At 45.5% G+C, this 25,818-nt stretch overlaps 1 protein-coding gene and 1 long non-coding RNA gene across 2 annotated transcripts in view; one reads left to right on the plus strand and one right to left on the minus strand.

Moving 5' to 3' along the window:
- Positions 1 to 16,353, minus strand: part of LOC126993961 (omega-amidase NIT2-like) — a 63,248-nt gene extending 46,895 nt beyond the window's left edge. Inside the window, exons 1-2 of the mRNA XM_050853187.1 lie at positions 16,215 to 16,353; positions 14,622 to 14,656 (exon numbers count right to left, since the gene is read on the minus strand). Of these exons, the coding sequence (XP_050709144.1) occupies positions 14,622 to 14,631 (10 nt within the window). The 5' untranslated portion in view covers positions 14,632 to 14,656; positions 16,215 to 16,353. The remainder of the gene's footprint in view (positions 1 to 14,621; positions 14,657 to 16,214) is intronic.
- On the plus strand, positions 5,529 to 9,389 carry LOC126993962 (uncharacterized). The gene is made up of 2 exons (XR_007748600.1): positions 5,529 to 5,847; positions 9,283 to 9,389. It is a non-coding gene; the product is annotated as an uncharacterized LOC126993962 (long non-coding RNA).
- Positions 16,354 to 25,818: the final 9,465 nt, after the last annotated feature.

Consider the following 25,818-nt stretch of genomic DNA (forward strand, 5'->3'; position numbering starts at 1 on the left):
ATTGAGTCTAGTAAGCCAGTCGCTGGTTTAAACAATATTTTTACCCTCTGTAATATTAAGTAGTATTAAGGTAGAATAAAATACATATAAGAAAGGCGACACCGTTTCATCACCCCATTTACGAACTCCTTTAAATACTCCTAAAGTACTAGAATTTTAAGTCAACTGTCACTAATACAAACAATGTGTCGTCTACCCTGTGTGACCCGGGATTGCGGGTTACAACACATCGCCTCTTCGGTGGGTCCAGAGGATGTACAGGAGCGAAAGGACAGGATACATAAATAGGATTGTGATCGTAGGAGCCCAACGGAGAGAACAGTTTGACAGAGTAAGCACAAGGGTTAGAAGTTAGGAAGAGGTCTCGTATGTTGGGCCGGTCTCCAAGACGGTCGGGAATACGTGTAGGGTGCTGAACCAACTGCTCTACATCGTTGAAGAGAGCAAAGTTGTAGGCTTGTTCACCAGGCTGGTCAGTGAAAGACGATGAAAGCCAAAGCTGGTAGTGAACATTGAAATCTCCCAAGATGGAGATTTCAGTGAAGGGAGAGTGGGTCAAAATGTGTTCCACTTTAGAGTTAATATAGTCAAAGAATTTTACATAGTCAGTAGAGTTAGGTGAGAGATAAAGAGCACAGCTGTATTTAGTAATAGACAGTGAAGTCGTAGCCAGATGGTGGAAAATTCAGAAGACTCAAGGTCGTGGGCACGAGAACAAGTGATGTCGTTGCGCCCGTAGACGCAACATCTAGCTCTGAACTGAAATTTAGGATAGAGATAGTAGGAGGGAACACAGTAGAGATTGCTGTCAGTAGCCTCAGAAACCTGTGTTTCGGTGAGGAAGAGAAGGTGAGGTTTAGAGGAGGAGATATGGTGTTCCACAGAATGAAAATTAGAACGAGGGCCGCGAATGTTGCAGAAATTGATAAAAAAAAAGGCTCAAGGAGTTATCAAGACACCTCTCAGGTCGACAGCCAGAAGGGGAGTCCTCCCTGGGGGAATGTGTGGTCCCCCCCTCCAGGCGGGGACTCCGAGGCACTGTCGTTCAACGCCATTTTTAATTTTTAATTTTGGGAAAAGGTGTGTGTGTTGTGTGTATGTAGTGTGGTGTAGATAGAAGAGGATCTGGCTTTAGAGAGTATGCTGAACTACTCACTGGTGTTCATGAGACCATAGGGAAACGGTTAGTGAGGTAGTGGGAAGGGTCTTTGGAGGGCTTCAGCACCCTCCTCACTCCCCATATATACCTCACCGGGAGTGGCTTGCGCCCGTTCGGTAGGTGTCTTCCTACCTACTCCAACCATAGGAAGCACGAAGGTCTGTGCCTTGAAGGTCGCAGCAAGGTGCATCACTCCCAAGACAGGTGTGTACATTCATGAAGGTCTGTGCCTTGAAGGTGGCAGCAAGGTGCATCACCCCCAAGACAGGTGTGTACATTCATGAAGGTCTGTGCCTTGAAGGTGGCAGCAAGGTGCATCACCCCCAAGACAGGTGTGTACATTCATGAAGGTCGTAATATGTTACAGGCGTCCTTCACTACAGGACTCGGTTACTTTGTTAAAAAATGGTTGTAAAGTGATCAGCTATATACAAATAGCATTAAAACATGGATTATATAAATGGATTGAACAAAATTAATTAATGAAGTCCATTTTAGAGTGAGCTCTACTCCCCTGTGCAGGGTAATGAGCACACGCTTGCACCAGCACTATGCAGCATAACAGTCATGTACTCACATCATTGCACTGCACCGCACCAGTGACTGAACCACCAGTCACAGGCAGTTTGAATAAACGATGGAAGAGGATCAAACATACTGAATAATCATACACTAATGGTCTAAATCAGGGGTGCTCAACCCACTGTTTGAGGGCCGCATGCGGCCCTCAAAGAAGTTTAATGCGGCCCTCGGCAGGTAACCAAAAAATAACCTACTTATCACTATAATAATACGTACTATTTGTTCACATTGGATTTTAATGATATGCAGCAATATTAATTTTATTATGATTCATATTACTGCATATCTTATTATATGCTAACTTTTCTTATGTTATTGTATTATTATGATAAAAAGGCTATTGCACATCTATTGTCTATCATTTTTAACTTGAGCCCTTGGACGCGATGTTTTCTTTCCCTCTGACCCCAAGTCTTTCATAACATCATTAATCAATCAATGGGGGCATACGCCGCGGGGCGCGTCGCCTCGCCCACCCTACGACGCCAAGTCCGAGGGTCCCTCCGGGCGAGTCTCCATGCAGGCCCCCTTCCCAACCCGAGTACCTCTCGGCAGGATCTATCGACTTGCTCAACTCACGAACTCCGTGGGCGTCCCCTTCGCCTCCTCCTTTCAGGATTGTCTCTTACAGAGACAACCCGATGAGCAGGATCAGCTTCCAAAAACGTGCCGCGGTGCCCGTATAGCCGGAGTTGGCGTTGGCGGACTATGGAGGTAATATATGTCGAATCAGTCTCACGGAGTAGTTGCCGGTTTGACACAAAGTCATTCCAGCGATATCCCATGATTCTGCGTAGACATTTATTACCAAAGGCAGCAATCCGCCTCTCCAAGTCCCTATTAAGTGTCCATGTCTCACAACCGTTGAGTAAGACAGGGAGCACAAGGGACTTGAAGATCCGGATCTTTGTCCTTCTGCACAGATATCGACAACGCCATATACTCGTGTTAAGCGAGTCCATAACACCGTGGGCCAGACCAATCCGCCGTAAGACTTCCTGGCCAGACTCACCGTTTTTATGAACTACGCTACCAAGATACGTGAAACTTTCTGAGATCTCAACGTCCTCGCCACACGCATGAACAGACTGTACTGTTTCATCATGCAGTCGTATTATGAATATATATTCCATAAATAAATAATGTTCAGACTAACAGTAAGACAGATCGCCATGCGCTGGTCATCGCTAGAACTGTAAACAATGGAGGTTTCCCCGGCCCAAGCCACAGGGCTCAAGTTAAGTCGATGGACTATAGCAGCCTGAATGCTGGCTAGCCTCACTAATTTTGTTCGTACCAGCGTTAGAAGTAACAAATGTACGGAAGTGGGGGTTGTCTCAGCGGGGAAGGGGGGGGGGGGGAGGTCGGAAGGGGGGGTTGGGGGGTCAGCGGGGGGGTTACGGAAGAAAGGGTATCTGGACCCCCCCCACCCCCCCCTCCCCCATCTCTTTAACCTTTTCACACACACACCCCTCAATCCCCCTACCACTCACCCCACCCCCTCTCGGGCTAGCGTACGGAAGCGGGAGGGTGACGGGAGTGGGGGTGCCCAGCAGGGAGGGGGCGGTGACGGGAGAGGGGGTACTTGAAGGGTTAAGATAAGATCGTGGGCTCGAATGACCACAAGATTATAATCACGGAAAAGGTTAAAGACATTAGGTTAATGACCAGGCTGGAATATGAATTTACTCTCTAATGAAAGTCCGAAAATAAAATAAAAAATCGCCATTGAACGTAAGACTCGCTAAATTACTTAAGTTTTTGCTAGGTGTATTGTATCATTATCTTCTTATTTCTCACGCTACCAAGTTATTCTAAAAGAGAAATGAGATACTGGATTTGTCTCTACTATGAACCGGACATGATAGTATTCTTAGATAGTTATGCTCTCGACCCCAAATTATACTCTGATTATTTTAAATACATTGCTTACCCTGGGCTCAGTATATATAAATATGTATTTCGACTTCAAAGCACGCGAAGCGATGTGTGCGGGGCTTATGCCATGTACTTTGCCTACAATGTTTAACACTTGGGTGTAAGAGAAACTCTTGAAAAAATATGTATGGAGTTTTCCAAGACCGAATATTCGAGGAATGATGAACACGTGATGAGATTCGCTTACAGCAAGTTTATAATGCCCGTATGACATCAAACATTTAACACTTGTTCATAAAAAGTAAGTATTGACTTTATTGATTTTTTCATATTGAAGTGTATTACATTCCATGAAGCTATTCTCAGCATAAATAATTTTCTAGTTTCTTTATCGTGGTTTGTATAACACGCCCCGCCCCCGCCCCGCCCCGTCCCGAGCCCACGCAATCCTGTCGCATCCTGTTGCATCCTGTCGTCGCACGATGTCGCCGCAGCGCCCGCTGCTACCGCCACCGCGCACATTTCGCGAGTCATTTTTTTTTTTTTATATATATATGAGCCAGATCGAAACATAAAAGCGTTTTATCTACATGTTTCCACAAATCGAATAAATTTTAAGACAATTATTGTTTTTTTTTTCATCCATTTTGTGATAAAGGGCATATAAACAAGTCAAACAAACTCAATGTTTATTGGAATTTGGTCAAATTATGATTACAGCCTCCTTCTCTTCCTCCTCCTCCTCTACCCCTGTAGAATTATCGGGATGACAGTAAGACCGTGACTCCAAGGTGCTAATGTAGTATCTTTTGTCCTCAACTACAGATATCCCTCTCTTGGGATATTTTACTGTAGTCATTCGTCCATTGCGCACTGTGAATCCCTGATAGCCAAAGGTAAATGTTTGCTTCTGGAATAGGACGTCTTTGTATCGCTGATGAGCAATTTTCTTCTTTATGAACTTTGGAACGCTCTTAGCTGAACTCAACCGGTCATCGTCTGCCAAGAGGATGGAGTAGCACTTTGGTCTTACAGCTACAAATTCTGAGATGGTTCTTTCCCTCACTTCAGACTTGAGAAATCCGAGCTTGCCTTTGTTGTCTGTGTTGTACAAGGAATGTGAGGAGCTAAAGTTACTTGTGTCTTTGTAGCTTTTAAAGGGTTCCTGCGAGTACTCTGTTAATAGATCAGGAGTTTCAATTTCTGTTATTAAGGAATCAGTGTCACAATACACTAGTTTCGCCCGATTCCCGTAATGAGCCTTCATGATACTGTAAAATAAATCATATAGTCGCAGCTTGGACAGCTCTAGGATGTAGTAGCCAATGTAGTTTGGATGATTCACCTGTGAATATTTCTTATGGCGAACTACAACTACATGACCATCATTGAGGGGTACAACACGTTTAAAGTAAGGACTTCGGACCAGCTTCAAAAACTTTTCGCGGTTGGTGACAATATCTATGTCTTCACTATATTTGGCCGCGTTCATCAGGAATCGACCAAAAATGCTGTTTGAAATACACTTGATTGCAATTTTCTTGATAGGGCAAGTTGCACTTTTGCGGGCTTCTATGTTATCCTGAATGAAGTCCGCAAGAAAGTGCTTTTGCTTAAACATATAAATAGCATGCACTTTTTAACAACTTGGCCTAGTTGAATAAGCAGTTTAAGGAGGGTCAGAGCAAACAGCATTTTCTCCTGAGCAACATGTTTTCCAATCATTTTTATGTTTGTGAGGGCAACTACCAACTTAGCGGCCGAACGACCGGGGCACTCCTGCCGCCCGCCCGCATCTTGCCGTTCGAAGCTGTTCAACTACCGAGGCGCAGCGAACCACCTGCTTCACTCCCGCTGCTCGTTCGCCTGACGCCGTTCGACGCCTCGGTCGACTGAACCACCAAGGCTTCTCAACCTGCTATGGGAGGCGACTTGGTTGCCGCCCGCGCCTTCCTCGTCAGACAGCGGCCGAGCCTCGCCCTGAACACTTGATTCTGCTATAGCTCCTGCCCTGCTCTCATTCGGGCTAACTCAGATACCGTGGGCTCGTTCTGGGTGCCTTACCTCTCCCCTCTCCACGCCCTGGACTCCCGTGACTGCCGTGAACCTGACGCTCCTGCGCCTCCCTCGTCTACCACATCTACACCACTTCAAGGACGAAGCTGTGCTGCCTCGTCATTGCCACTTAAAGGACGAGACGCCCCGAAGAGGAAGAAGTCGTGCAACAGGTCATTGCAGAGTCCGGCGTGCTGAAGCCTTCTTGTCGGAGACTTCAGATTGTGAGGCCTGTTTTGGGGTTTTCTTACTTTACTTACAGTAAACTGGTGTCTAACCATTTATCTTGTTTGTTTATCCCTTCCGATTACAGCACCCAACTCTGGAACCTTGACATGTGGCGACCTCGCCAGGATTGGGTCAACTGTTAATCGGAAGGGTAGGCTTGTTAAGTCGCCTTTGCGCGCCACTTGCTGTTTGCGGCCCGGAAGCGAGTGCTTAATCCTTCACCGTTCTTTTGGGGTGTTGCATGCCCACGGTGGGATTATTTAGGTGCTGCCATAGCACTCTTTCAGCCCTTGCGCTGACCTTGCAATCCAATCACTCGTTTGAATATTGGGTGGGCTCCTACGCCCCTTAGTACCCTTTTTGCAGGGCTTTTTGCTAATTTTTCTTGTTTCTTCGTTTATTTTGGTTCTGTGTTGCATTTTCTTGGTTTTGTTTTGTTGTTGGGTTTTTGTTCTTTATTGGTGTCATTGCCTGTTGGGTTATACTTTATTGCTGTGTTGTCCATATTAACTATGTCCAGCTTTGAGGTATTTAAGGCTCAGGCTGTAGCCTTGGGGCTGGAGGGTGAGGATCTCGGTCGCTACGTCGTCCAGCAACAAGCCATCGAGAGGGGACGAACGAGCGGCTGAGAGGGAAGAAAAGCGTCTCCTGGCTGAGAGGGAGAGGGAAGAAAAGAGTCTCCTAGCTGAGAGGGAAGAACGGGCTGCCGAGAGAGATTTCCACCTTGCCAAGATGCAAGTGGAAAAAAAAATAGAATTCGCCCGTGTTGTCGCCCAGAGGAAAGCGGCTTCCCCTTCCTGCGAGAACGTGAGAGGATCGAAATTGCCCACCTACCAAGAGGGAGAGGACATCAATAACTACCTCGTCCGCTTTGAAAGGGTGGCTGAACTTCTTCGGATCGACAAGGATAGCTACGCTGCGAGGTTGGGTTGTCTCCTCACGGGTAAGGCCACTGAATTGTATACTTCCCTGTCAGCTGAAATAACTGAAGATTACGCTCTTTTAAAGAAAGCTCTCCTTACGGGCTTCAGCAAAACGGCAGATAACTACCGCCAAGACTTCCGCCACGCCAGGATTAGAGTTGGGGAAAACTACCAGCAGTTCTCCATCCACCTGACTCGGTTGTTCCAGGCGTGGTTGGAAGCCTCTGACGTCCCCTGCACTTATGAAGAGCTCCGGGAGTTTATGCTCCTGGACCAGTTTCTCACTAATCTCACCCCAGATTTGAGGATCTTCTTCAAGGAGCGCCGGCCGAAACATCCCGCGATGCCTACCCTAAAGCTTCATCTCCTAATTCCCGAGACCCCTCTTAGGCTGCTTCGCCCACGAAATCTTCAGAGTCCTCTCCGGGAGCCTCCGCCAAAACTTCTGCCCAGCCCAGTACAGCAACCCTGAGGTGTCACCAATGCGGGGAGGAAGGCCATCTACGTCCGCGCTGCCCGAAGAATCCCCGCGCCTTCAAAGATGTCGAACCTGCTAAACCATCATATCAGGCAGGCTTTTGCCTTAGTGACAAAAGTATCCCGAAGTTTTCTGTTTCGGGCACTGTTAACGGGTCTTGGAGCTCCGACATAATCAGGGATACTGGCTGTTCCTGTGTGATCGTCTCTGAAGACTTACTACCTGATGTAGATGTTGAGAGTTGTCCAAAGGTCTCCCTTGCTGACTACCTAGGACGAGTGGACAAGTTTTCCGTGGTGAGGTGCCACTTAAGCTGTCCCTACTTCACCGGTTGGACTGAGGTGGTACGAGCTCCTATTAAGTCTGTTGGGGCCCTCATCGGAAACGTCCATGGGGTCAGGGATCCCCATGACCCTGACTCTTCTCAATCTCAATCTGAGTCTTCCAGAACATCCTCATTTTCAAAGTTGCCGCGAGGGACTTCTACTCCTCTTGTTCCGTCGTCCCCTACAGCCATCCAGGTACACGCCGTTACCACTCGTGCTGGTAGGTTGAAGAGGCTTCATCCGCAAGCGGATGTCCTTCCGCGAACCTCTACCTCCTTCAGTAACCCCTCAAGACTTCGCGCAGCTTCAAGCCTCCTGTGCCTCCTTAGCAGCGATACGGCAGAAAGCCTGATCTGGACACGTCGACAAAGCACGGAACGGATCCTCCTTCCAGCACCTGTATCGCAACGGACTTCTCTACAGGAAGTGCCTCACCTCCCTTCTCTCTAACAAGGTAGGCCAACACTGTCTAGTTGTGCCAAGGGTTTCCCGTCAAATCATACTCTCCACGGCCCATGAGAGTCCCTTGGGCGGACATTTCTCTCGTCATAAGATGGAGATAAAGATCTTTCAAGATTTCTTCTGGCCAGGTATAGGAGCAGACATTCGTGCTTACTGTCGTTCCTGTGATAAGTGCCAACGGATGTCGGGGAGAGGTCGTGTACGTCCTGTCTCCCTCCAACCCTTACCTGTCGTTACATAACTACTTTCCCTAGTTGCCATCGACCTCGTTGGACCCTTGTCTCCACCAGCTACGGAAGGACTTCTTGTCAGCCCCGTTCCCGTAGTGGAGGAGCCATCACCTGACGCCAGCTCCACAGAACTTCCCCTCGATGAACCACTTATGGACGACCGGGATGCATTCTCCACCTCGCCTGGCTGTACTTTAACGATTCAGCAGGACATCGTCCGGGTGTTGAGATGGGCCTTGGGTCTACCGGCCTACAGGTACCGTGTCGTCCATATGGCCGGGAAGGATGATGTGGGGGGGGGCCCGATTTATTGAGTAGACTACCAGCATAAGTCACTCCTCCTTTGTTTCCTCGTCAGTGTCCTCCTTGTTTTAGTTTATTGGCTTATGTTCTTTTTTCTTTCCACTTGGTAGTTGTTTGTGGAATCTACCTGGATTAGATTCTTGTATGGGGGATTGTGTGAGGGCAACTACCAACTTAGCGGCCGAACGACCGGGGCACTCCTGCCGCCCGCCCGCATCTTGCCGTTCGAAGCTGTTCAACTACCGAGGCGCAGCGAACCACCTGCTTCACTCCCGCTGCTCGTTCGCCTGACGCCGTTCGACGCCTTGGTCGACTGAACCACCAAGGCTTCTCAACCCGCTATGGGAGGCGACTTGGTTGCCGCCCGCGTCTTCCTCGTCAGACAGCGGCCGATTCTCGCCCTGAACACTTGATTCTGCTATAGCTCCTGCCCTGCTCTCATTCGGGCTAACTCAGATACCGTGGGCTCGTTCTGGGTGCCTTACCTCTCCCCTCTCCACGCCCTGGACTCCCGTGACTGCCGTGAACCTGACGCCCCTTCTCCTCCTGCGCCTCCCTCGTCTACCACATGTACACCACTTCAAGGACGAAGCTGTGCTGCCTCGTCATTGCCACTTAAAGGACGAGACGCCCCGAAGAGGAAGAAGTCGTGCAACAGGTCATTGCTGAGTCCGGCGTGCTGAAGCCTTCTTGTCGGAGACTTCAGGTTGTGAGGCCTGTTTTGGGGTTTTCTTACTTTACTTAAAGTAAACTGGTCTAACCATTTATCTTGTTTGTTTATCCTTTCCGATTACAGCACCCAACTCTGGAACCTTGACAATGTTCTTACACGGTACTGGACGGTTTTCTTCTTCATACCATTCGTGTACGGCTGACGATATATCTCTATTGATGATATTGTGTCTTCTAATGGTCAGTGGGAGGTCATCCGTTTTCTCAATGACTTCACGTGAGACAGCCTCAGTATCGCACTGAATGAGGTATCCAAAATCGCCATCGGTTGCTTGATTGACCTAGCCCCCCTCCCGCTCAAAAACCGGTGCATTTATGTCTCGTCTAGTTTTCTCGTATCTCCACATGGTAACTTCTCTTGCATTACAGTGTGATAAAGACTGTTGAAGTCAGATATGAAAGGAAAGTGTTTCTATCATATTTTGGATTAAACTGAGGGTTCGTGTAGATGTTATTAATGCGTACAAAACGACGCACAACACTTGTGTAGCCCTCACGCACATTTGTTTGAATGCAATGATATATGTCTGGGCTACTAAGCATCTCTAATTCGTGCTGTGTTTTTAACAGAAAAGAGTCATAGGCAAATCCTGGTAGGCTAACATAATTTACAATATCCAACCTCCACTGGGTTTTCAAAATACCTCTCCACTCTAGGAAGACATCACATAGAAGGCCAACATCCACTTTTACATAAAGCAACAAATAGTCCATCAGGCTCTGACACCCAGCTACTTTCCAAACATTCTGAGCATGTTTATAATCACTTTCGGAAAGTTCTGCTTCTTGAAGCGAATTGAAAAAATCTTCGCGGGATGGAAGACGTGTCTCAGAAAGTCGTTCCATCGAATCCATATAGTCATAACAAAAAACCTGCTTTCCCTTGATCAATAATGGTAACGCAGGTGTTGGCACATCTTTCAACATCTGTTGTGTGCATATGGGTTCGTTCCCATTGCTGATGAACTGGTTCGCTAAAGCCGCGAGTGAACAAGACATAAAGACATACGCATCAATAAATCTCTTATGATGACTTCATGGTATTTGTGAACTGAATGTTTTTTTCTTAGTTTGATCTTCAAAGTCAGGTAGCGTTAATTCACGCGGGATTAACGACATGTCGTAACCCGCATTATGTGCAATGAGAGTGCGCTGCAATTTGTGATTTCTTTCATTTGAAGGTTGCATCTATTACAATAAGCTTCAATGTAATTGTTTCCTGATTTTTCATGGTCATGATGTTTTACTCCTTTACCTTTTAAAACCCGTATTTACAGAGAAGACAGTACGTTTGCTCATTGTGACGTGCCGTATCTTCATCGGTCATATTGATTTTATTGTAGCCTTTAGAAAATTTTAGCTTCTTCCAGGAGTGTGGGTTCAGCTAATGTAAGTTCGTTCTATATTCAAAACAGTGTGAGATCAGCTAATGTAAGTTCGTTCTATATTCAAAACAGTGTGAGTTCAGCTAATGTAAGTTCGTTCTTTATACAAAACAGTGCGAGTTCAGCTAATGTAAGTTCGTTCTATAATCAAAACAGTGTGAGTTCAGCTAATGTAAGTTCGTTCTATATACAAAACAGTGCGGGTTCAGCTAATGTAAGTTCGTTCTATATTCAAAACAGTGTGAGTTCAGCTAATGTAAGTTCGTTCTATATGCAAAACAGTGTGAGTTCAGCTAATGTAAGACCGTTCTATATATACAAAACAGTGTGAGTTCAGCTAATGTAAGTTCGTTCTATATACAAAACAGTGTGAGTTCAGCTAATGTAAGTTCGTTCTATATACAAAACAGTGTGAGTTCAGCTAATGTAAGTTCGTTCTATATACAAAACAGTGTGAGTTCAGCTAATGTAAGTTCGTTCTATATACAAAACAGTGTGAGTTCAGCTAATGTAAGTTCGTTCTATATACAAAACAGTGTGAGTTCAGCTAATGTAAGTTCGTTCTATAAACAAAACAGTGTGAGTTCAGCTGATGTAAGTTCGTTCTATATACAAAACAGTGTGGGTTCAGCTAATGTAAGTTCGTTCTATATTCAAAACAGTGTGAGTTCAGCTAATGTAAGTTCGTTATATACACAAAATAGTGTGAGTTCAGCTAATGTAAGTTCGTTCTATATACAAAACAGTGTGAGTTCAGCTAATGTAAGTTCGTTCAATATACAAAACAGTGTGAGTTCAGCTAATGTAAGCTCGTTCTATATACAAAACAGTGTGGGTTCAGCTAATGTAAGCTCGTTCTATATTGAAAACAGTGTAAGTTCAGCTAATGTAAGTTCGTTCTATATACAAAACAGTGAGTTCAGCTAATGTAAGTTCGTTCTATATACAAAACAGTGTGAGTTCAGCTAATGTAAGTTCGTTCTATATACAAAACAGTGTGGGTTTAGCTAATGTAAGCTCGTTCTATATTTAAAAACAGTGTGAGTTCAGCTAATGTAAGTTCATTCTATATACAAAACAGTGTGAGTTCAGCTAATTTAAGTTCGTTCTAAATACAAAACAGTGTGAGTTCAGCTAATGTAAGTTCGTTCTATATGCAAAACAGTGTGAGTTCAGCTAATGTAAGTTCGTTCTATATACAAAACAGTGTGGGTTCAGCTAATGTAAGCTCGTTCCATATTGAAAACAGTGTGAGTTCAGCTAATGTAAGTTCGTTCTATATACAAAACATTGTGAGTTCAGCTAATGTAAGTTCGTTCTATATACAAAACAGTGTGAGTTCAGCTAATGTAAGTTCGTTCTATATACAAAACAGTGTGAGTTCAGCTAATGTAAGTTCGTTCTATATACAAAACAGTGTGGGTTCAGCTAATGTAAGCTCGTTCTTTATTGAAAACAGTGTGACTTCAGCTAATGTAAGTTCGTTCTATATTCAAAGCAGTGTGAGTTCTTACAATATGACTTCCTTCTATATATAAAACGTGCTCTTGTTGACATCAGGTCCCAGTAAAAGGAGGCGCAGGGAGGGAGGGAGGGGGGGAGGAGAGAGAAGAGGGAGGGAGAAAGGTATGATGGAAGGGAGAGTTGAGCGAAACTGAAGGGATTCAGGAGTATTTATACCCAAATCAACAAGAAGATATCCATAAGGACGTGAATATACAGCATATTTATACATATCTACAAACTGGTTTGCCTTTTCTTTTCCGAATATTTGTCTGCCCAGACAGTGAATTTGAGATAAATCTGACTTATTTAACCCTCTCGCGCACGATGACGCATGTCATCAAGGGTAAAAGGTTCTGGCGGACGATGACGCGAAACGCGCCATAAAAGTGAATAAAAAATGATTAAAAATTAAGTTTTCGATGAAAGTGCGTCAAATTTGGAAGCGTCAGTTGTTGGGATAAGTTTATTAATAGTAACATATGGCAATCTTTCTAAGGAACGTAGATGCTTTGAGCGATTTTTATTCGTTAGGCTACCCTGACTAGAGAGAAAAAAATACAGTTTTCTCGGTGTAACTCGGGGATTAATAGACGTATGAGGAATTTGAAGATACCATAAGAATCCTCACTAAATTCCACTTCGGAACATATATTCGGCTAAAAAAGTTGGCCCACGAAATTTCGAGCTAGCCGCAGATTTCTCAAGAATCAGAGGGGAATGGAACACACACACACACACACACACACACACACACACACACACACACACACACATGATCCTTTTTCACTTTATGCCTTTTCCCCCGTCTCTTCCGTACCACTTTCCCTCTCACATCGCTCTCTCTCCCTTCTCTTCTCTGACTCACTGAGGTATTTCTGGGTTTCCTTCGTTTTGAGCGCTGTCTTGACCTAGGGAAAAAGGTAAACTCGATGCGGCAACGTCTAAGGTCATATGACACCGAAGAGCAGGCAGAAAATATAAAGAAATGTAAGTTGAGAAAAGAAATAAGAAGAAAGAAGTTAAGAAATGAGATATAAGACATTAATTAATGCAAAATCAGAAAAAAAAGACTTGGTGCTGCAGTGTTTAGGGTTGGATGGCGCCAAATAACCGGAGTAAAAAAATACATATATATAAGTTGAGGAAAGAAATAAGAAGAAACAAGTTAAGAAATGAGAAATAAGAAGATAATGATACAATACACCTAGCAAAAACTTAAGTAATTTATTGAGTCTTACGTTCAATGGCGATTTTTTATTTTATTATCGGACTTTCATTAGAGAGTAAATTCATATTCCAGCCTGGTCATTAACCTAATGTCTTTAACCTTTTGCGTGATTATAATCTTGTGGTCATTCGAGCCCACGATCTTATCTTAACCCCTCAAGTACCCCCTCTCCCGTCACCCCCCCCCTCCCTGCTGGGCACCCCGACTCCCGTCACCCTCCCGCTTCCGTACGCTAGCCAGAGAGGGAGGTTGGGGGGATGGTGGGTAGGGGGGGTGAGGGGGAGGGGTGTGAAAAGGTGAAAGAGATGGGGGGAGGGGAGGGGGTAGGGCGGGTAGCGGGGGTCCAGATACCCCCTCTTCCGTAACACCCCGCTGACCCCCGAACCCCCACTTCCGATCCCCCCCCCCCGCTGAGGCAACCCCCACTTCCGTACATTTGTAACTACTTGCGTTTCACTCCTTGGCTTTTTTTTACTAGATCTTGGCTTTTGGGCTGAGACTTTGGCGCCTTGTCTTTTTTCCCTTGAAAACAGGCTAATCTAAGCTTCTTTTTTTTCATTCTTTCCTGATTCGCTATTCCTTTCGCTTGTGTCCTGCCCTTTCATGCCCCCCCCCCCCCCACACACACACACTTATCCTCTCAATCAGTCCTGGTCTCTGGCTCCCTACCCCTCTCCTACCCAACCATTCCTTTCCGGGCCTTCACCACCGTTGCCCATCCACTCCTAGCCCTCTCCCCTTACCCGTCGTCTTCCACGCCACCTCCCCTGGACCCCTACCTAATAGAGTTCCCCCACCCTCCCGGCACACCGCAGCCGCTCCACGTTTCCCCTCTCCCTGCTCAGCAGCGAAATGTTGTCGCTCGTATGTAGGTCTTCACTTTATTGTAGCTTATAATTGCTAATTTCCCCATGACCTGCAATTTATGTAAGAAGTGTTTTGATTACAACTCTATCCGGAAGGTTACAGTATGTACACAACATAATCAGTGTTATCAGTGTGTAAAATATATTAATTACTATGCGTATTCACATTACAGGCAATACGAGGCCCTCATCACACATTGCCCATCTAATGTGGCCCTGCCAGCCAAAAAGGTTGAGCACCACTGGTCTAAATTATTAAGATTTGTAAAATGGTACTCACTGGATGCCATTCTGTTGTTTTACTTCAAGATGCTCCTGAAATAAAGAAAGCAAAATGTTATAATATTACAAAGTACACTTAACTACCTAACTGACCTATCATAAATTACTTGAAGTACACAAATGCACAGTAGCGTAGCGGCACTACTAGTAGCGCCGCCACGTAGCGAAGCTACTTTTTTAGTAGCTGTAGCGGTAGTGCCAATCTTTTTTGGAAAGAGCGGCAAAAACGATAGCGGCGCTACATTTTTAGGTAGGGCTAGTCACTACTCGCTACTCGGGGTGAACCAACTACGTACGTGATGAAAACGCGAATGAAACGAGTACAGTTCAGTGGGCTGACCCGCGGCCCGTTTCTCTTGTCAGTCACCAACGCTCGCTCAGTAGTGAATCTGTGACTGGAGGTGTGGCTGCCTATCTACCTGTGGACAGTAAGTGATTAGTCACTCGTGGATATTCCTGATCACGGCTCACGAAGCCTTGGAAACTGGTAAACACTGGGAGAGTTAACTAGCACAGCAGAGGGAGGTGAGTGAATCCTCTAGCCTCACGTACAGAAAGTGTAAAGTGACTTACTCAGAACTCTATCAGGGACGTGGAACGTAACAATATGTATAAAAGAGAATCATGTTTTTTCAGTACTTATTGTTCACAAGTAGCGGTAGCGGCAGTAGTAGCGGCAGTGCACTACATTTATAAATGAGTAGCTGTAGCGGTAGTGCCACTACAATTTGACTGAAGTAGTGGTAGCGGTAGTGCCACTACTTTTAGCAGGTAGTGCGCACAACACTGCAAATGCATTAGGATGAGAGCTACATCACTATCATGATGAACTGACGCACATTCTTGTGGAGGTCAACCTCCTGTATGGGTTGGCCCCAAGGCTGTGCTGTGTTCTACTGTGGAACAAACTTAAGTCTGTATTTTTAAACTTATCAGCCCTTCAGTTTGCCTGTTTGAAAGGCCGCTCGTAGAAGTTGCTGGGATTTTCATGGACTGTTTAGTGATGCTGGTGATAGTTTGACAGGACCTCTGCATCTTGAACGGGGAAAATGCCCATAAAAGCCTGGCTAATTTTCTGTGACCTTGGGAAAGAGTCACAGTGGGAGCTCAGTACCTTTGATAATATGGACCTTAAGCCCTTGAAATGTAGATTCCAGGTATAAGTCAGCCTTCTACCCTTGCCATTAACATAAATCATGAAAAATTAAACTGAAGTACATAAACAACAATACAGTGATATAATATAAACTACGTACAAAGGTATAACACAAACTCAATTGAGCTCTCCGTCACAGCACCTGCACTTGCCGAAAAACTGCTGACTCCCTATCTGCGCGTGCGTGGCTCCGCCTCTTCTCTCTCTCTCTCTCTCTCTCTCCCCAACCCGCTTAGTTTTTACACTCAGTATACCTATCTATAACACCTTCCCTTACACTTGCTATTTATCACAACACTGGGCTTCCCAACTCATGACACACAATGTTTTGTTTTGACGCTTCTTCCCACCTCGAGACATTCACTGCTTTGTTTTGAGGTTCTTTCTTCCCAACTCAAGACACTCAATGTTTAGTTATGGCGCTGTGCTTCTCACCTTGGGCTTCCCGTGTAGCGTGGAGGAGATAGATCACCTCAAGGCAGGAGACAAGACTGAAATTACTGAACTCATCGCCTCACCAAGACTGGGAGCGGAAGGCAGTGAGAGAGAGAGAGAGAGAGAGAGAGAGAGAGAGAGAGAGAGAGAGAAGAGGAGCCACCACAGAGTTATATATAACTCTGTGGGAGCCATGCACGCGCAAATAGGGAGGCAACAGTTTTTCACGCTACAACTGCACCAGTCACCACCTGACAAGACGTCTACCCCGGCGTTCTGAGCAGACGTACGATTCACAGTACGCTTTCCAGCGCCAAGGCGGTGGAAGGTTCCTTAAGGACGCTACTCAGAGCATAATCAAAGCAAGGGGTCTTCTATCCTCCTTAGGTTATTATACCATCTCCACTCTACCCACGACTTGATGGTGTATAAGATATTAATGTACGTTGTTCTATACTCCACAAATACTCTCTGACAGACAGAGACAGAGTCAGAGAGAGACAGAGACAGACAGACAGAGAGAGGCAGAGATAGACAGAGACTGAGAGACAGACAGAAACAGACAGAGACAGAGAGACAGAGACTGAGAGAGAGACAGAGACAGAGAGAGGCAGAGAGAGACAGACAGAGAGAGGCAGAGAGAGACAGAGACTGAGAGAGAGACATAGACAGAGAGAGGCAGAGACAGAGAGAGGCGGAGACAGACAGAGACTGAGAGACAGGTAGAGACAGAGAGAAGCAGAGAGAGAGAGACTGAGAGACAGACACAGACAGAGAGAGGCAGAGAATGAGAGAGAGACAGAGAGACAGAGACTGAGAGAGAGACAGAGACAGACAGAGACAGAGACAGACAGAGACAAACAGACAGACAGACAGACAGAGACTGAGAGACAGACAGAGACAGAAAGAGACAGAGAGAGACAGAGACAGAGAGAGGCAGACAGACAGAGACTGAGAGACAGACAGAGACAGAGAGAAGCAGAGAGAGAGAGAGAGAGACTGAGAGACAGACAGAGACAGAGAGAAGCAGAGAGAGAGAGACTGAGAGACAGACAGAGACAGAGAGAGGCAGAGACTGAGAGAAAGAGAGAGACAGAGACTGAGAGAGAGACAGAGACAGACAGAGACAGAGACAGACAGAGACAGAGACAGACAGAGACAGAGACAGACAGAGACAGAGAGAGACAGAGACAAACAAAGACAGACAGACAGAGACAGACAGAGACAGAGACACACACAGACAGAGACAGACAGAGACAGACAGAGACAGAGAGACAGAGACAAACAGAGACAGACAGACAGAGACAGACAGACAGACAGACAGAGACAGAGACGCACACAGACAGAGACAGACAGAGACAGAGAGACAGAGACAAACAGAGACAGACAGAGACAGAGAGAGGCAGAGACTGAGAGACAGACAGAGACAGAGAGAGAGACAGAGACAAAGAGATACAGAGACTGAGACAGACAGACACAGAGAGAGGGAGAGAGGGAGAGTGATCCTTTCCATAATGATCTCCCCTCCTCTTCCTCCTCCTCCTCCTTCCCCATCTATCCCCATCCTCCTCTCCTCCCTCCCTCCTCAAAATATCCTGCGTATATGAAGAAGAATGAAAGGAAGAAAGAAAAAATAAAGAAAGTGAAAAAGACAAAGCAAGAAAGAAATAAGAAAATAAAGAAAGAGAAGAAAAATGAAAGAGAAAGAAAGGGGAGAGAGAAAAAGAGAAATCAAGAATGAAATAAAGAAATAAAGAGAAAAAACAAACAAAGAGAGAAGGAAGGAGAAAGAGAAAAAGAATGAGAGAAGAAGAATGGGAGAAAGAAAGCAAGCAAAATAAAGAGAGAAAAAAAGATAAAGAAAGAAAAAATGAAAGAGAAATAAATAAATAAAGGAGAAATAGAGAAGAAAAAAGGGAAAGAAAGAAAAAAAGGAAGAAAGTAAAAATGAAAGAGAGAAAAGGTTGAAAAATAAAAGAAGAAGAATGAAAGGGTGAAAGAAAGAAGAAGAATGAAAGAAAGAGAAAAAGAAGAAAGAGAAAGAGAGAGAAACAAAGAAAGTAAAGAGAAAGAAAGATAGAGAAAGAAAAAAGAAAGAGGAAGAAAAGAGAAGGAGAAAGAAAGAAACAAGAATGAAGGAGAAAGAGAAAGGAAGAATAAAAGAGAAAGAAAGGAGAAAGAGAAAGCAAGTAAGAAAGGAAAGAAGAAAGAAAGAGAGGAAGACAGGAACATAGCTGGGCACGATAACAGAAAACCTTATTCCCGATAACCGATAACTGATAATGAAAAACCTTAACGGCGATAACCGATATTCGTTAACTAGAGACACAAATATAGGCGATAACCGATAACCGATACCCGATATAAATCCACAATTCCGATACTAGCTAGCGATAAGTCCAATAGGCGAAAACGATACTATATTGATATTTCAGATAGAACAACATTGATGAATTCAAATTTTCATTATTTGTATTTTAGGAAACTTACAAAACCTTAAAACCACACGTTGACACGTACATATGGATGTTAATACTAGAAATGCCTGAACCGGTGTTGTGTTATTTGGCGTCCCCACCGTCAAAAATTGTTTACAAACACTGTTCTCTCGTGAACGTACAGAGTGTACGTCGTTCTAGAAACAGCGAGGATGGTGGTACTGTATGTTTGATTCAGCTTTCCAGCAACTCTTAATGTGTTAAAAAAGCATTGTGAGACTGTACAGGTCTATATTTAATGGTCTGAGCATGCGCAGTTCACGAGAGACCAGTGTTTGTACACAAAAGCGCCAGCTTTTGACGATGGGACACCAAATAACACAACAACGGGTGCCTTCAATACCATGACATGCTCACAAACGAATATGGAATATCAAATTTGAGGCAGTGAATAATCATTTTAAATCAAGTTAAACGATTTTTCTCTATGATATATTGATTTTTGAGTAGCATAAAAAAAATAACCTAGTGTTTTAATTTTCATGATCTAAGTATGAAATCTCATCACCGAAGATATTTCATACCCCGAAGTTTTTTCATACAACACCGGGCCACGCATGCGCAGTAAGGAGACAACATTTTTTTTCCTGAGAGGAGGAAAAAAGTAACGATTATCGCTAGTTTGGTTACAAAAGTATCGAAGATACCGATATATATTTAAATAAGTAGCGGATGGTCGATAATCCGATTTTGTTATCAGTGATAAAGTATCGCGATAACTTATCGCGATAACGCCCAGCTATGGACAGGAAGAGAGTAAGAAAGGAAGGAATAGAGAAAGAGGAAGATAATTATCTCTGCTAATCCACCCCCAATGGGAACACACCTGCGTTTTCCCCCTCCCCATCCATTACTTCCTCCCTCCCTCCAAAATCACACCGCTACTTCTGAGATACTAACGCGTGAATTTTGTCTTCACCTTTCCCCGGCTCCCGCAGTACGAGGTTCTACCCATGCCCGGCCATAGCACTTAAAGGGTTAATAGATATTTTTGATATGTAATTTAGGTAATTAACCAATTTGCATGATTATATAATTGTAATAATTATATAAAATTATATACATAATTATCAAGTGATTTGATTTTCATTGATAAATGCTAATACAATTTAATTATATATTTCTAATAGCTTTAACCTTTTTATATTTCAAATAGCTTTAACCTTTTGCTGCAGGTGCCGACTGTCACGCCATCCACTAATTAAAAGCAAGAAACCTATCCCTTCATGTTGCTGTAAAAAAAAAAATGGATCTCTGTTCAAGGGAGTTGGCTTTTATTTTTCTTTCAGTTAGTAGGATTTATTATAATGTTTGTGGCTACTTTGCACTATATAACCTTTGTATCTGTGTAGTGCAGCGACTAGCCTGATAGGCGAGCCTCCCATACTCCCTCTGCCAGGCGGGTACTACTTTGGCTGACTGGTTAGGGAGTGGCTCTCCCGTCTCGCTGGTCGCGGGTTCGATCCCCGGCGCCGGCAAAACCTTTCCTTGTCTGGATTAATTTCTCGTTTATTATGCTCTCCGAAGTTCATAGAAAATGGGAAATCTCACCACATAAATTAATCTACATAGGAATGGGGAGCCGTGTAGTGCAGCTACTAGCCTGATAGGTGAGCCTCCAATAATCCCTCGGCCAGGGGGTACCTCTTTGGCCGACTGGTAAAGGAGTGACCCTCTCGTCTCGCTGGTCGTGGGTTCGATCCCAGGGCGCCGGCAAAACCTTTCCTTGTCTGGATTAATTTCTCGTGTTTTACGTTACACGCAGAGGTTGTATGGGAGTGTATAAAAGAGTAAATCCTGGCATTTCATCTGTAGCCTACTTACTTTATATAAAGACTGTGCATTTTATTCTTTTCTAATAATTCAGTAGCCTACTTTAAACAAAAAATGTGCATTTAATTCTTTCCTAATAATTCCAGGGTTGGTGATTTTTTTTTTAATAAAAAAAAATCATTTTTTTTATTTAACCCTTTCCTTGTGGGCAGTGCGGACGCGACTATCCCCTCAGGCGCAGTCGGGGAGCCCAATGGGGGGTCTCTTTTAACCTCTGTATCTCAAAAACTATTCATCACAGCTAAAAACCAAAAACACCATTGGAAATCGGAGGTCCAGATCTATAGGAGTCGGTTATGTATGCCTCTCTTGCGAACGTACATGCACGTTCAGGGAGTGTTAAATGTCAACACTTACGTCGGTGCGTGCAGGATGATCAGCCATATTGAGGGAACTGTGGATATCTCTCCTTCAGATTCTGGCAAGGGAGTATTGCCAACTGCAATATTTACAACTATTTGGTCAAAGAATCAGTCAGGTGATAGGTGAAGCTATGCAAAAATGCCGCTATATTGGGCAAAACCATCCACCAGTTACTCGTCCGTAGATTTGCCGCGCTGGGCTGATATAATTTTCCACCAAATTTAGTGAAGACCCCACTCAATTGGCAATCCTGTGTTGTGAGAATGTCGTGCCCGGAAATTCGGGGCACTAAATGATGTTAAAAGAAAATTCAACTGATGGGGTATCTGGGGAAAAATCAAAAGGGACTCACCCTGGGGGTAGAGTTGCTGCAACCACCTAGAGATCTACCGATAAACTATGTCACCGGTAGCTCACTGGGAACTTTAAAATATACGTATATAAAAAAACTAAGGACTTAATTAGGGGTTTAAGTGACCTAGAACGAGACTCTGATCCCTTGGGCAGGGGGTAACGTGGGGAGCGGGGAAGCTCGGGGCGGTAAAAGAGTACTTTAACTACACAGCCGTCCGGACAAAACTCACGACGGGGAGAAGAGATTAGAAATAAAGGCCTAACAGTATGGGTTGCTACATTTATTCATGTGATGCTTAGTTTAGGAGGTACGCATAGTCATAATTGATGACACGGTTTACAGTTAACAGATAATTGAATGCACGATTTTCCCGAAACTGACAGAAGTGGGCGAATGGACACACGACTGAGTTCTAGTTTCTCCTCTCACAATGGTAGTCAGAACATGGCTGAGAATTCTCTACGAAAAACCTTACCCTTGCGCGGGTGTACATCTATTGCAAAACCAGGTACATAAGATATAGGAAAATTCAGGGAGGGGAAAGCTTTACACCTCCGAGGAGGCCCGTACACGGCGAGAACAATTTCCGTCGAAAACGACAAACATACAGCCCCCTATTTTACTAACACTTCTTACCCTAGAGATAAACCACAGATTAATGGCCTATATGCCTATATACTTACAAAGTACTTTCCGTAATAGGGGCATAAGAAGGTCATTTTGGGGGGCTCGATTCCCCGTTCCTACTTCCCCGCCAGGCTCCAAGAACGCTGACGGTGGTTTCCTTCCTACAACCCTTATCACGGAAAGAAGATGAATATTGAGGTCAACAACTAAAAGAACACATCGGGACAGAATCACCGGTTCGTGTAGGTGTATGGGGCGTGTGGTGTGGTGTGAGTGGTTGTGTGTGTGGCAGAGAGTTGACCGCCAGACCTGCGAGCAAGTAGTGGGTTGAGCGGGCGAATGTTGTTGTGTGGGATTTACCCCCTAAAAAGGGGGAACGGGCCTTTGTCGATTGACGGCCCGTCGCAGGGGGGAACCCGCCGCTGGCGTGCGGCGGGTGAATGTTGTTGTTGTTGTTGTTTAAGATTTATCCCCTCACAAGGGGAAACAGGCCTTTGTCTCAATAGACGGCCTGTAGCTGGAAGCGGTGAACAGACAGTTCTTTATCGGGGCGGGGCACACTTCAACGACAAGCAGCAGCAGCTCACCAGTCACCTGATAAGGCCCGCTAGGGGCAGGGGCGCTGGGAAGGAAGGAAGGGAATTGAAGTGTTCACACTGAGGAGAGGAGTGAGGGAGTGGAGAACTGAACCTCCTCCCCACAATGCAGTGCAGTGGGACTGTGGTGGATCTTCAGGATCAAGTGTCGAGAAACACTTGTACCCAAGACGCAGGAGCGGAGGCTGGTCACGCTACCCCGAGTTTTATACTCGCCCTGCGGCGGCCCCGTAGGGGCGGGAAGAGGGGCCAAGTAGCTGATTTATAATCTATTGAGGTTTTATTTAAAATGAAGGGAAAATTAGGGTAGTTTATATATGGTTACGGTTTCTTAACTTGCAAGGTGACGACGTTAACTTTTGGAGCAGCGTAAAAATCTATGCAAGGTGGATGACTTTAACAGATAGGACATGTACAAGCAAGAGCTGGCAACAACTCCGAAATGCGTGCGCTGGTAGGGGGAGTGGAGGAAGGGGGGGGGGGGGGGACGGTAGACGCTAAGTTCTGGCAGGAAACTGACGTGAAAGGATTGCACCACCTTGTGTAATTGTAGTCTGAGGGGGGGGGGGAATGTGTTATGTTATAGGTTGTGATTAAGGATAGCTTCTTATAATTACTTACATATCTATGATGGCCTTGTTGTGACTTAAATCACTTATAACTACATATGCTCACTTATAACTACTTGTAATCACTTATAATGACTTAACCTACGTCTTTTCCTTATACTACTAAGTTTCTCCTCCTCCCTATACATCCCGGCATTACACGAGACCTTCCCCCGGTAAATAGATTTTTTCGCGGCTCGTCGGCACCTTGCCTCTCCCATACATGTTCCAACAAACAAACGAACGAACCGAAGGAAACGGTGTGTGAGAGGGGAGAACCTACTACCAAGGGGACTTCCCTTCCCCGACTGCGCTGACACATCTCTCTGAATCACCCTCGTGGTACCTGTCGGTCCACTTGCACCTACGTACCCCTGGGGGTCGTTTCTCTGACTGAACTGGGCAAAGTATGGGAATGGACATGAATATCCCAGCCAACCTCACACCTTGGCCGCAAGCTGGGGAACAGACTAGTCCGCCTGTAGCATTCTCGCTGTCGAGTTACCCCCTGGAAATAGGTGCACAATCATCCTACCTGTCTTTCGATCACAAACATTCATCCATACACGCAACCTTGCACTGCCCACCCATTCCTCAGCAACTGGGGAGCGCCCGACAGGTCCTGAAATACTGACTCTGACCCCGAATGGTGTTAGCTGTCAAGTTAGACTTTCTCACCGAACATCCAAATTAAAATACCCTGTCCACTCCCACACTAATCCCTGACCGCTCTGATAAGACACCTGAAAGAAAACTATATAGGCGGGAAGTAACCCGGACTCAATTCTCCCGGCTCACACACGCAGGTCCTTTACCCACGCCTAAACCCATACATCCTAAGGCATTCAGCATTAACACTCCTCAATCAACCTCCGGGGGGGTCTGCGCACTCGCGGTGGCAATCGTTCGTCTTCTGGCTCGGGTTCAAAAGTACAGTCAGGCGGTTCAACCAGCCACTCCTCTTCCCCTATGTAGGGCTTTACTTGTCCAGCAGCTCGTTGCACCTTTTTCCCTGTGAACAAGCTTTCCATCACGTACACGCTCCCACCCAAATGTTTTTCCACCACTCGGTAAACCCCATCCCACCTGGGATTTAGCTTCCGGCAGGTGCCCGGTATTGTGGTTTCCCTCTTCACCCATACCAGTGAGCCCACCTCCACCGCTTGGTTGACCCGCCGGTTGGCAACTTGGCGGTTATGTCTGGACATGCGCTGGTGGGTACAGCGGATAAGGGCGTGTGCCTCCGCCATCTCCTCGTCTCCGCCGTCGACCGAAGGGAGTGCCGCACTCACTAACCTGGGTGGATGTCGAGAGAAGAAGGCGAAGTAAGGCTGTTGTCCCGTGGAGGTGTGCACCGCCTGATTCATGGAGAGCTGGCAGGGTTGAAGTAGTTGGGGCCAACGAAGAGGGTGGCCCTGGCAGAAGGCGGAGAGGACCGCCTTGAGGGTCCAATGCATCCTTTCCGTGATGCCGTTGCCTTGGGGGTGGTAGGGAGTCGTGTAGAACAGGGTGATGTGGTGCTTGTGGCAGAACTGCTGGAACTCTCTGCTGGTGAATTCTCCTCCGTTGTCCAGCACGATGCTACGAGGGGTCCCGTAGTCTGCCAGGTACTGCCATAGTGCGTGTGTGATGTGTGTGGTGTGTTTTGTTTGAAGGGGGAAAAACCTAACAAACCTACTATAATAGTCTACTACCGTGAGGGCATACCGAAAACCATGATTCCCTGCAACCATGTCAGTTAGATCGATCTCTACCCTTTCCAATGGTTTTGACACGGGTGGTAACTCCTTCCATTGTTGTTGTAGTCCTGACTCTCCTTTAAACCTCTGACAAGTTACACATCCTTTGACATAATTGCATACATTCACCTTGAGATTTGCCCAGTAAAACATTTCCTCGGCCTTCTTAATTGTTTTCTTCTGACCGAAGTGTCCTGACAAATCATGGGCATGTTGCATGGCTTGTTTAGTTAACTCTCGAGGAACTATGAGGCTATAGTGCAGGCTACCGTCATTCTTTTCCCGCACAAAATACAAGAGTTCTTCCACTAAGGCAAATTGATCAAGGGTAGTTTTGGGGAGTCGTTTACTGGGAATCTTCCCACCTTGGAGATAAGTAATCAATTCTCCCCAGACCGTTTCTTTCCTCTCTTTAGTCATGAATGCTTGCTTGTCCAGGCCAAGCCAAGATGTCTCGGGTGATCTTACTATGATTCTTACTGGGCGGGAGAGGTGGTCCGCTACAAAGTTGTCTTTGCCCTTCAAGTATTTAATCTCATAGTTGTACTCCCGCATCTCCAAGAGCCAACGATTCATTCGCGGCGATTTTGTTTTACGTTTGAAAATACTAGTGAGGGGTTGGTGATCGGTTATCACTGTGAATCGTGTGCCCCACAGGTAATGGTGAAAGTTCCGACAGGCCAGGGCCCAGATTCACTAACGCCTCGCAGATACGACAATCTTAAGTGGATCCAGTATGGCGGAAATAAGAATGTCGTATCTTGCGATTCACAAAAAAAATCTTAAGCCTTAACGCTGTTTCACACTCCCGCCGACAGACGGCGTAGTGTGTTGTTGACATATTTCGTTCAACCAATGGCAGCGCTCGATACATACGTACTCAAGAGACAGTAGCCAATCACAGCAACCTCAACACCAGTGCAGCACGTGGCCCGTGACAGAGGCAGGCGCTGTCTGTGACAGAGGCAGGCGCTGTCTGTGACAG

Source organism: Eriocheir sinensis, unplaced genomic scaffold, assembly GCF_024679095.1.
Source record: "Eriocheir sinensis breed Jianghai 21 unplaced genomic scaffold, ASM2467909v1 Scaffold7, whole genome shotgun sequence".
Taxonomy (NCBI): Eukaryota; Metazoa; Arthropoda; class Malacostraca; order Decapoda; family Varunidae; genus Eriocheir; species Eriocheir sinensis.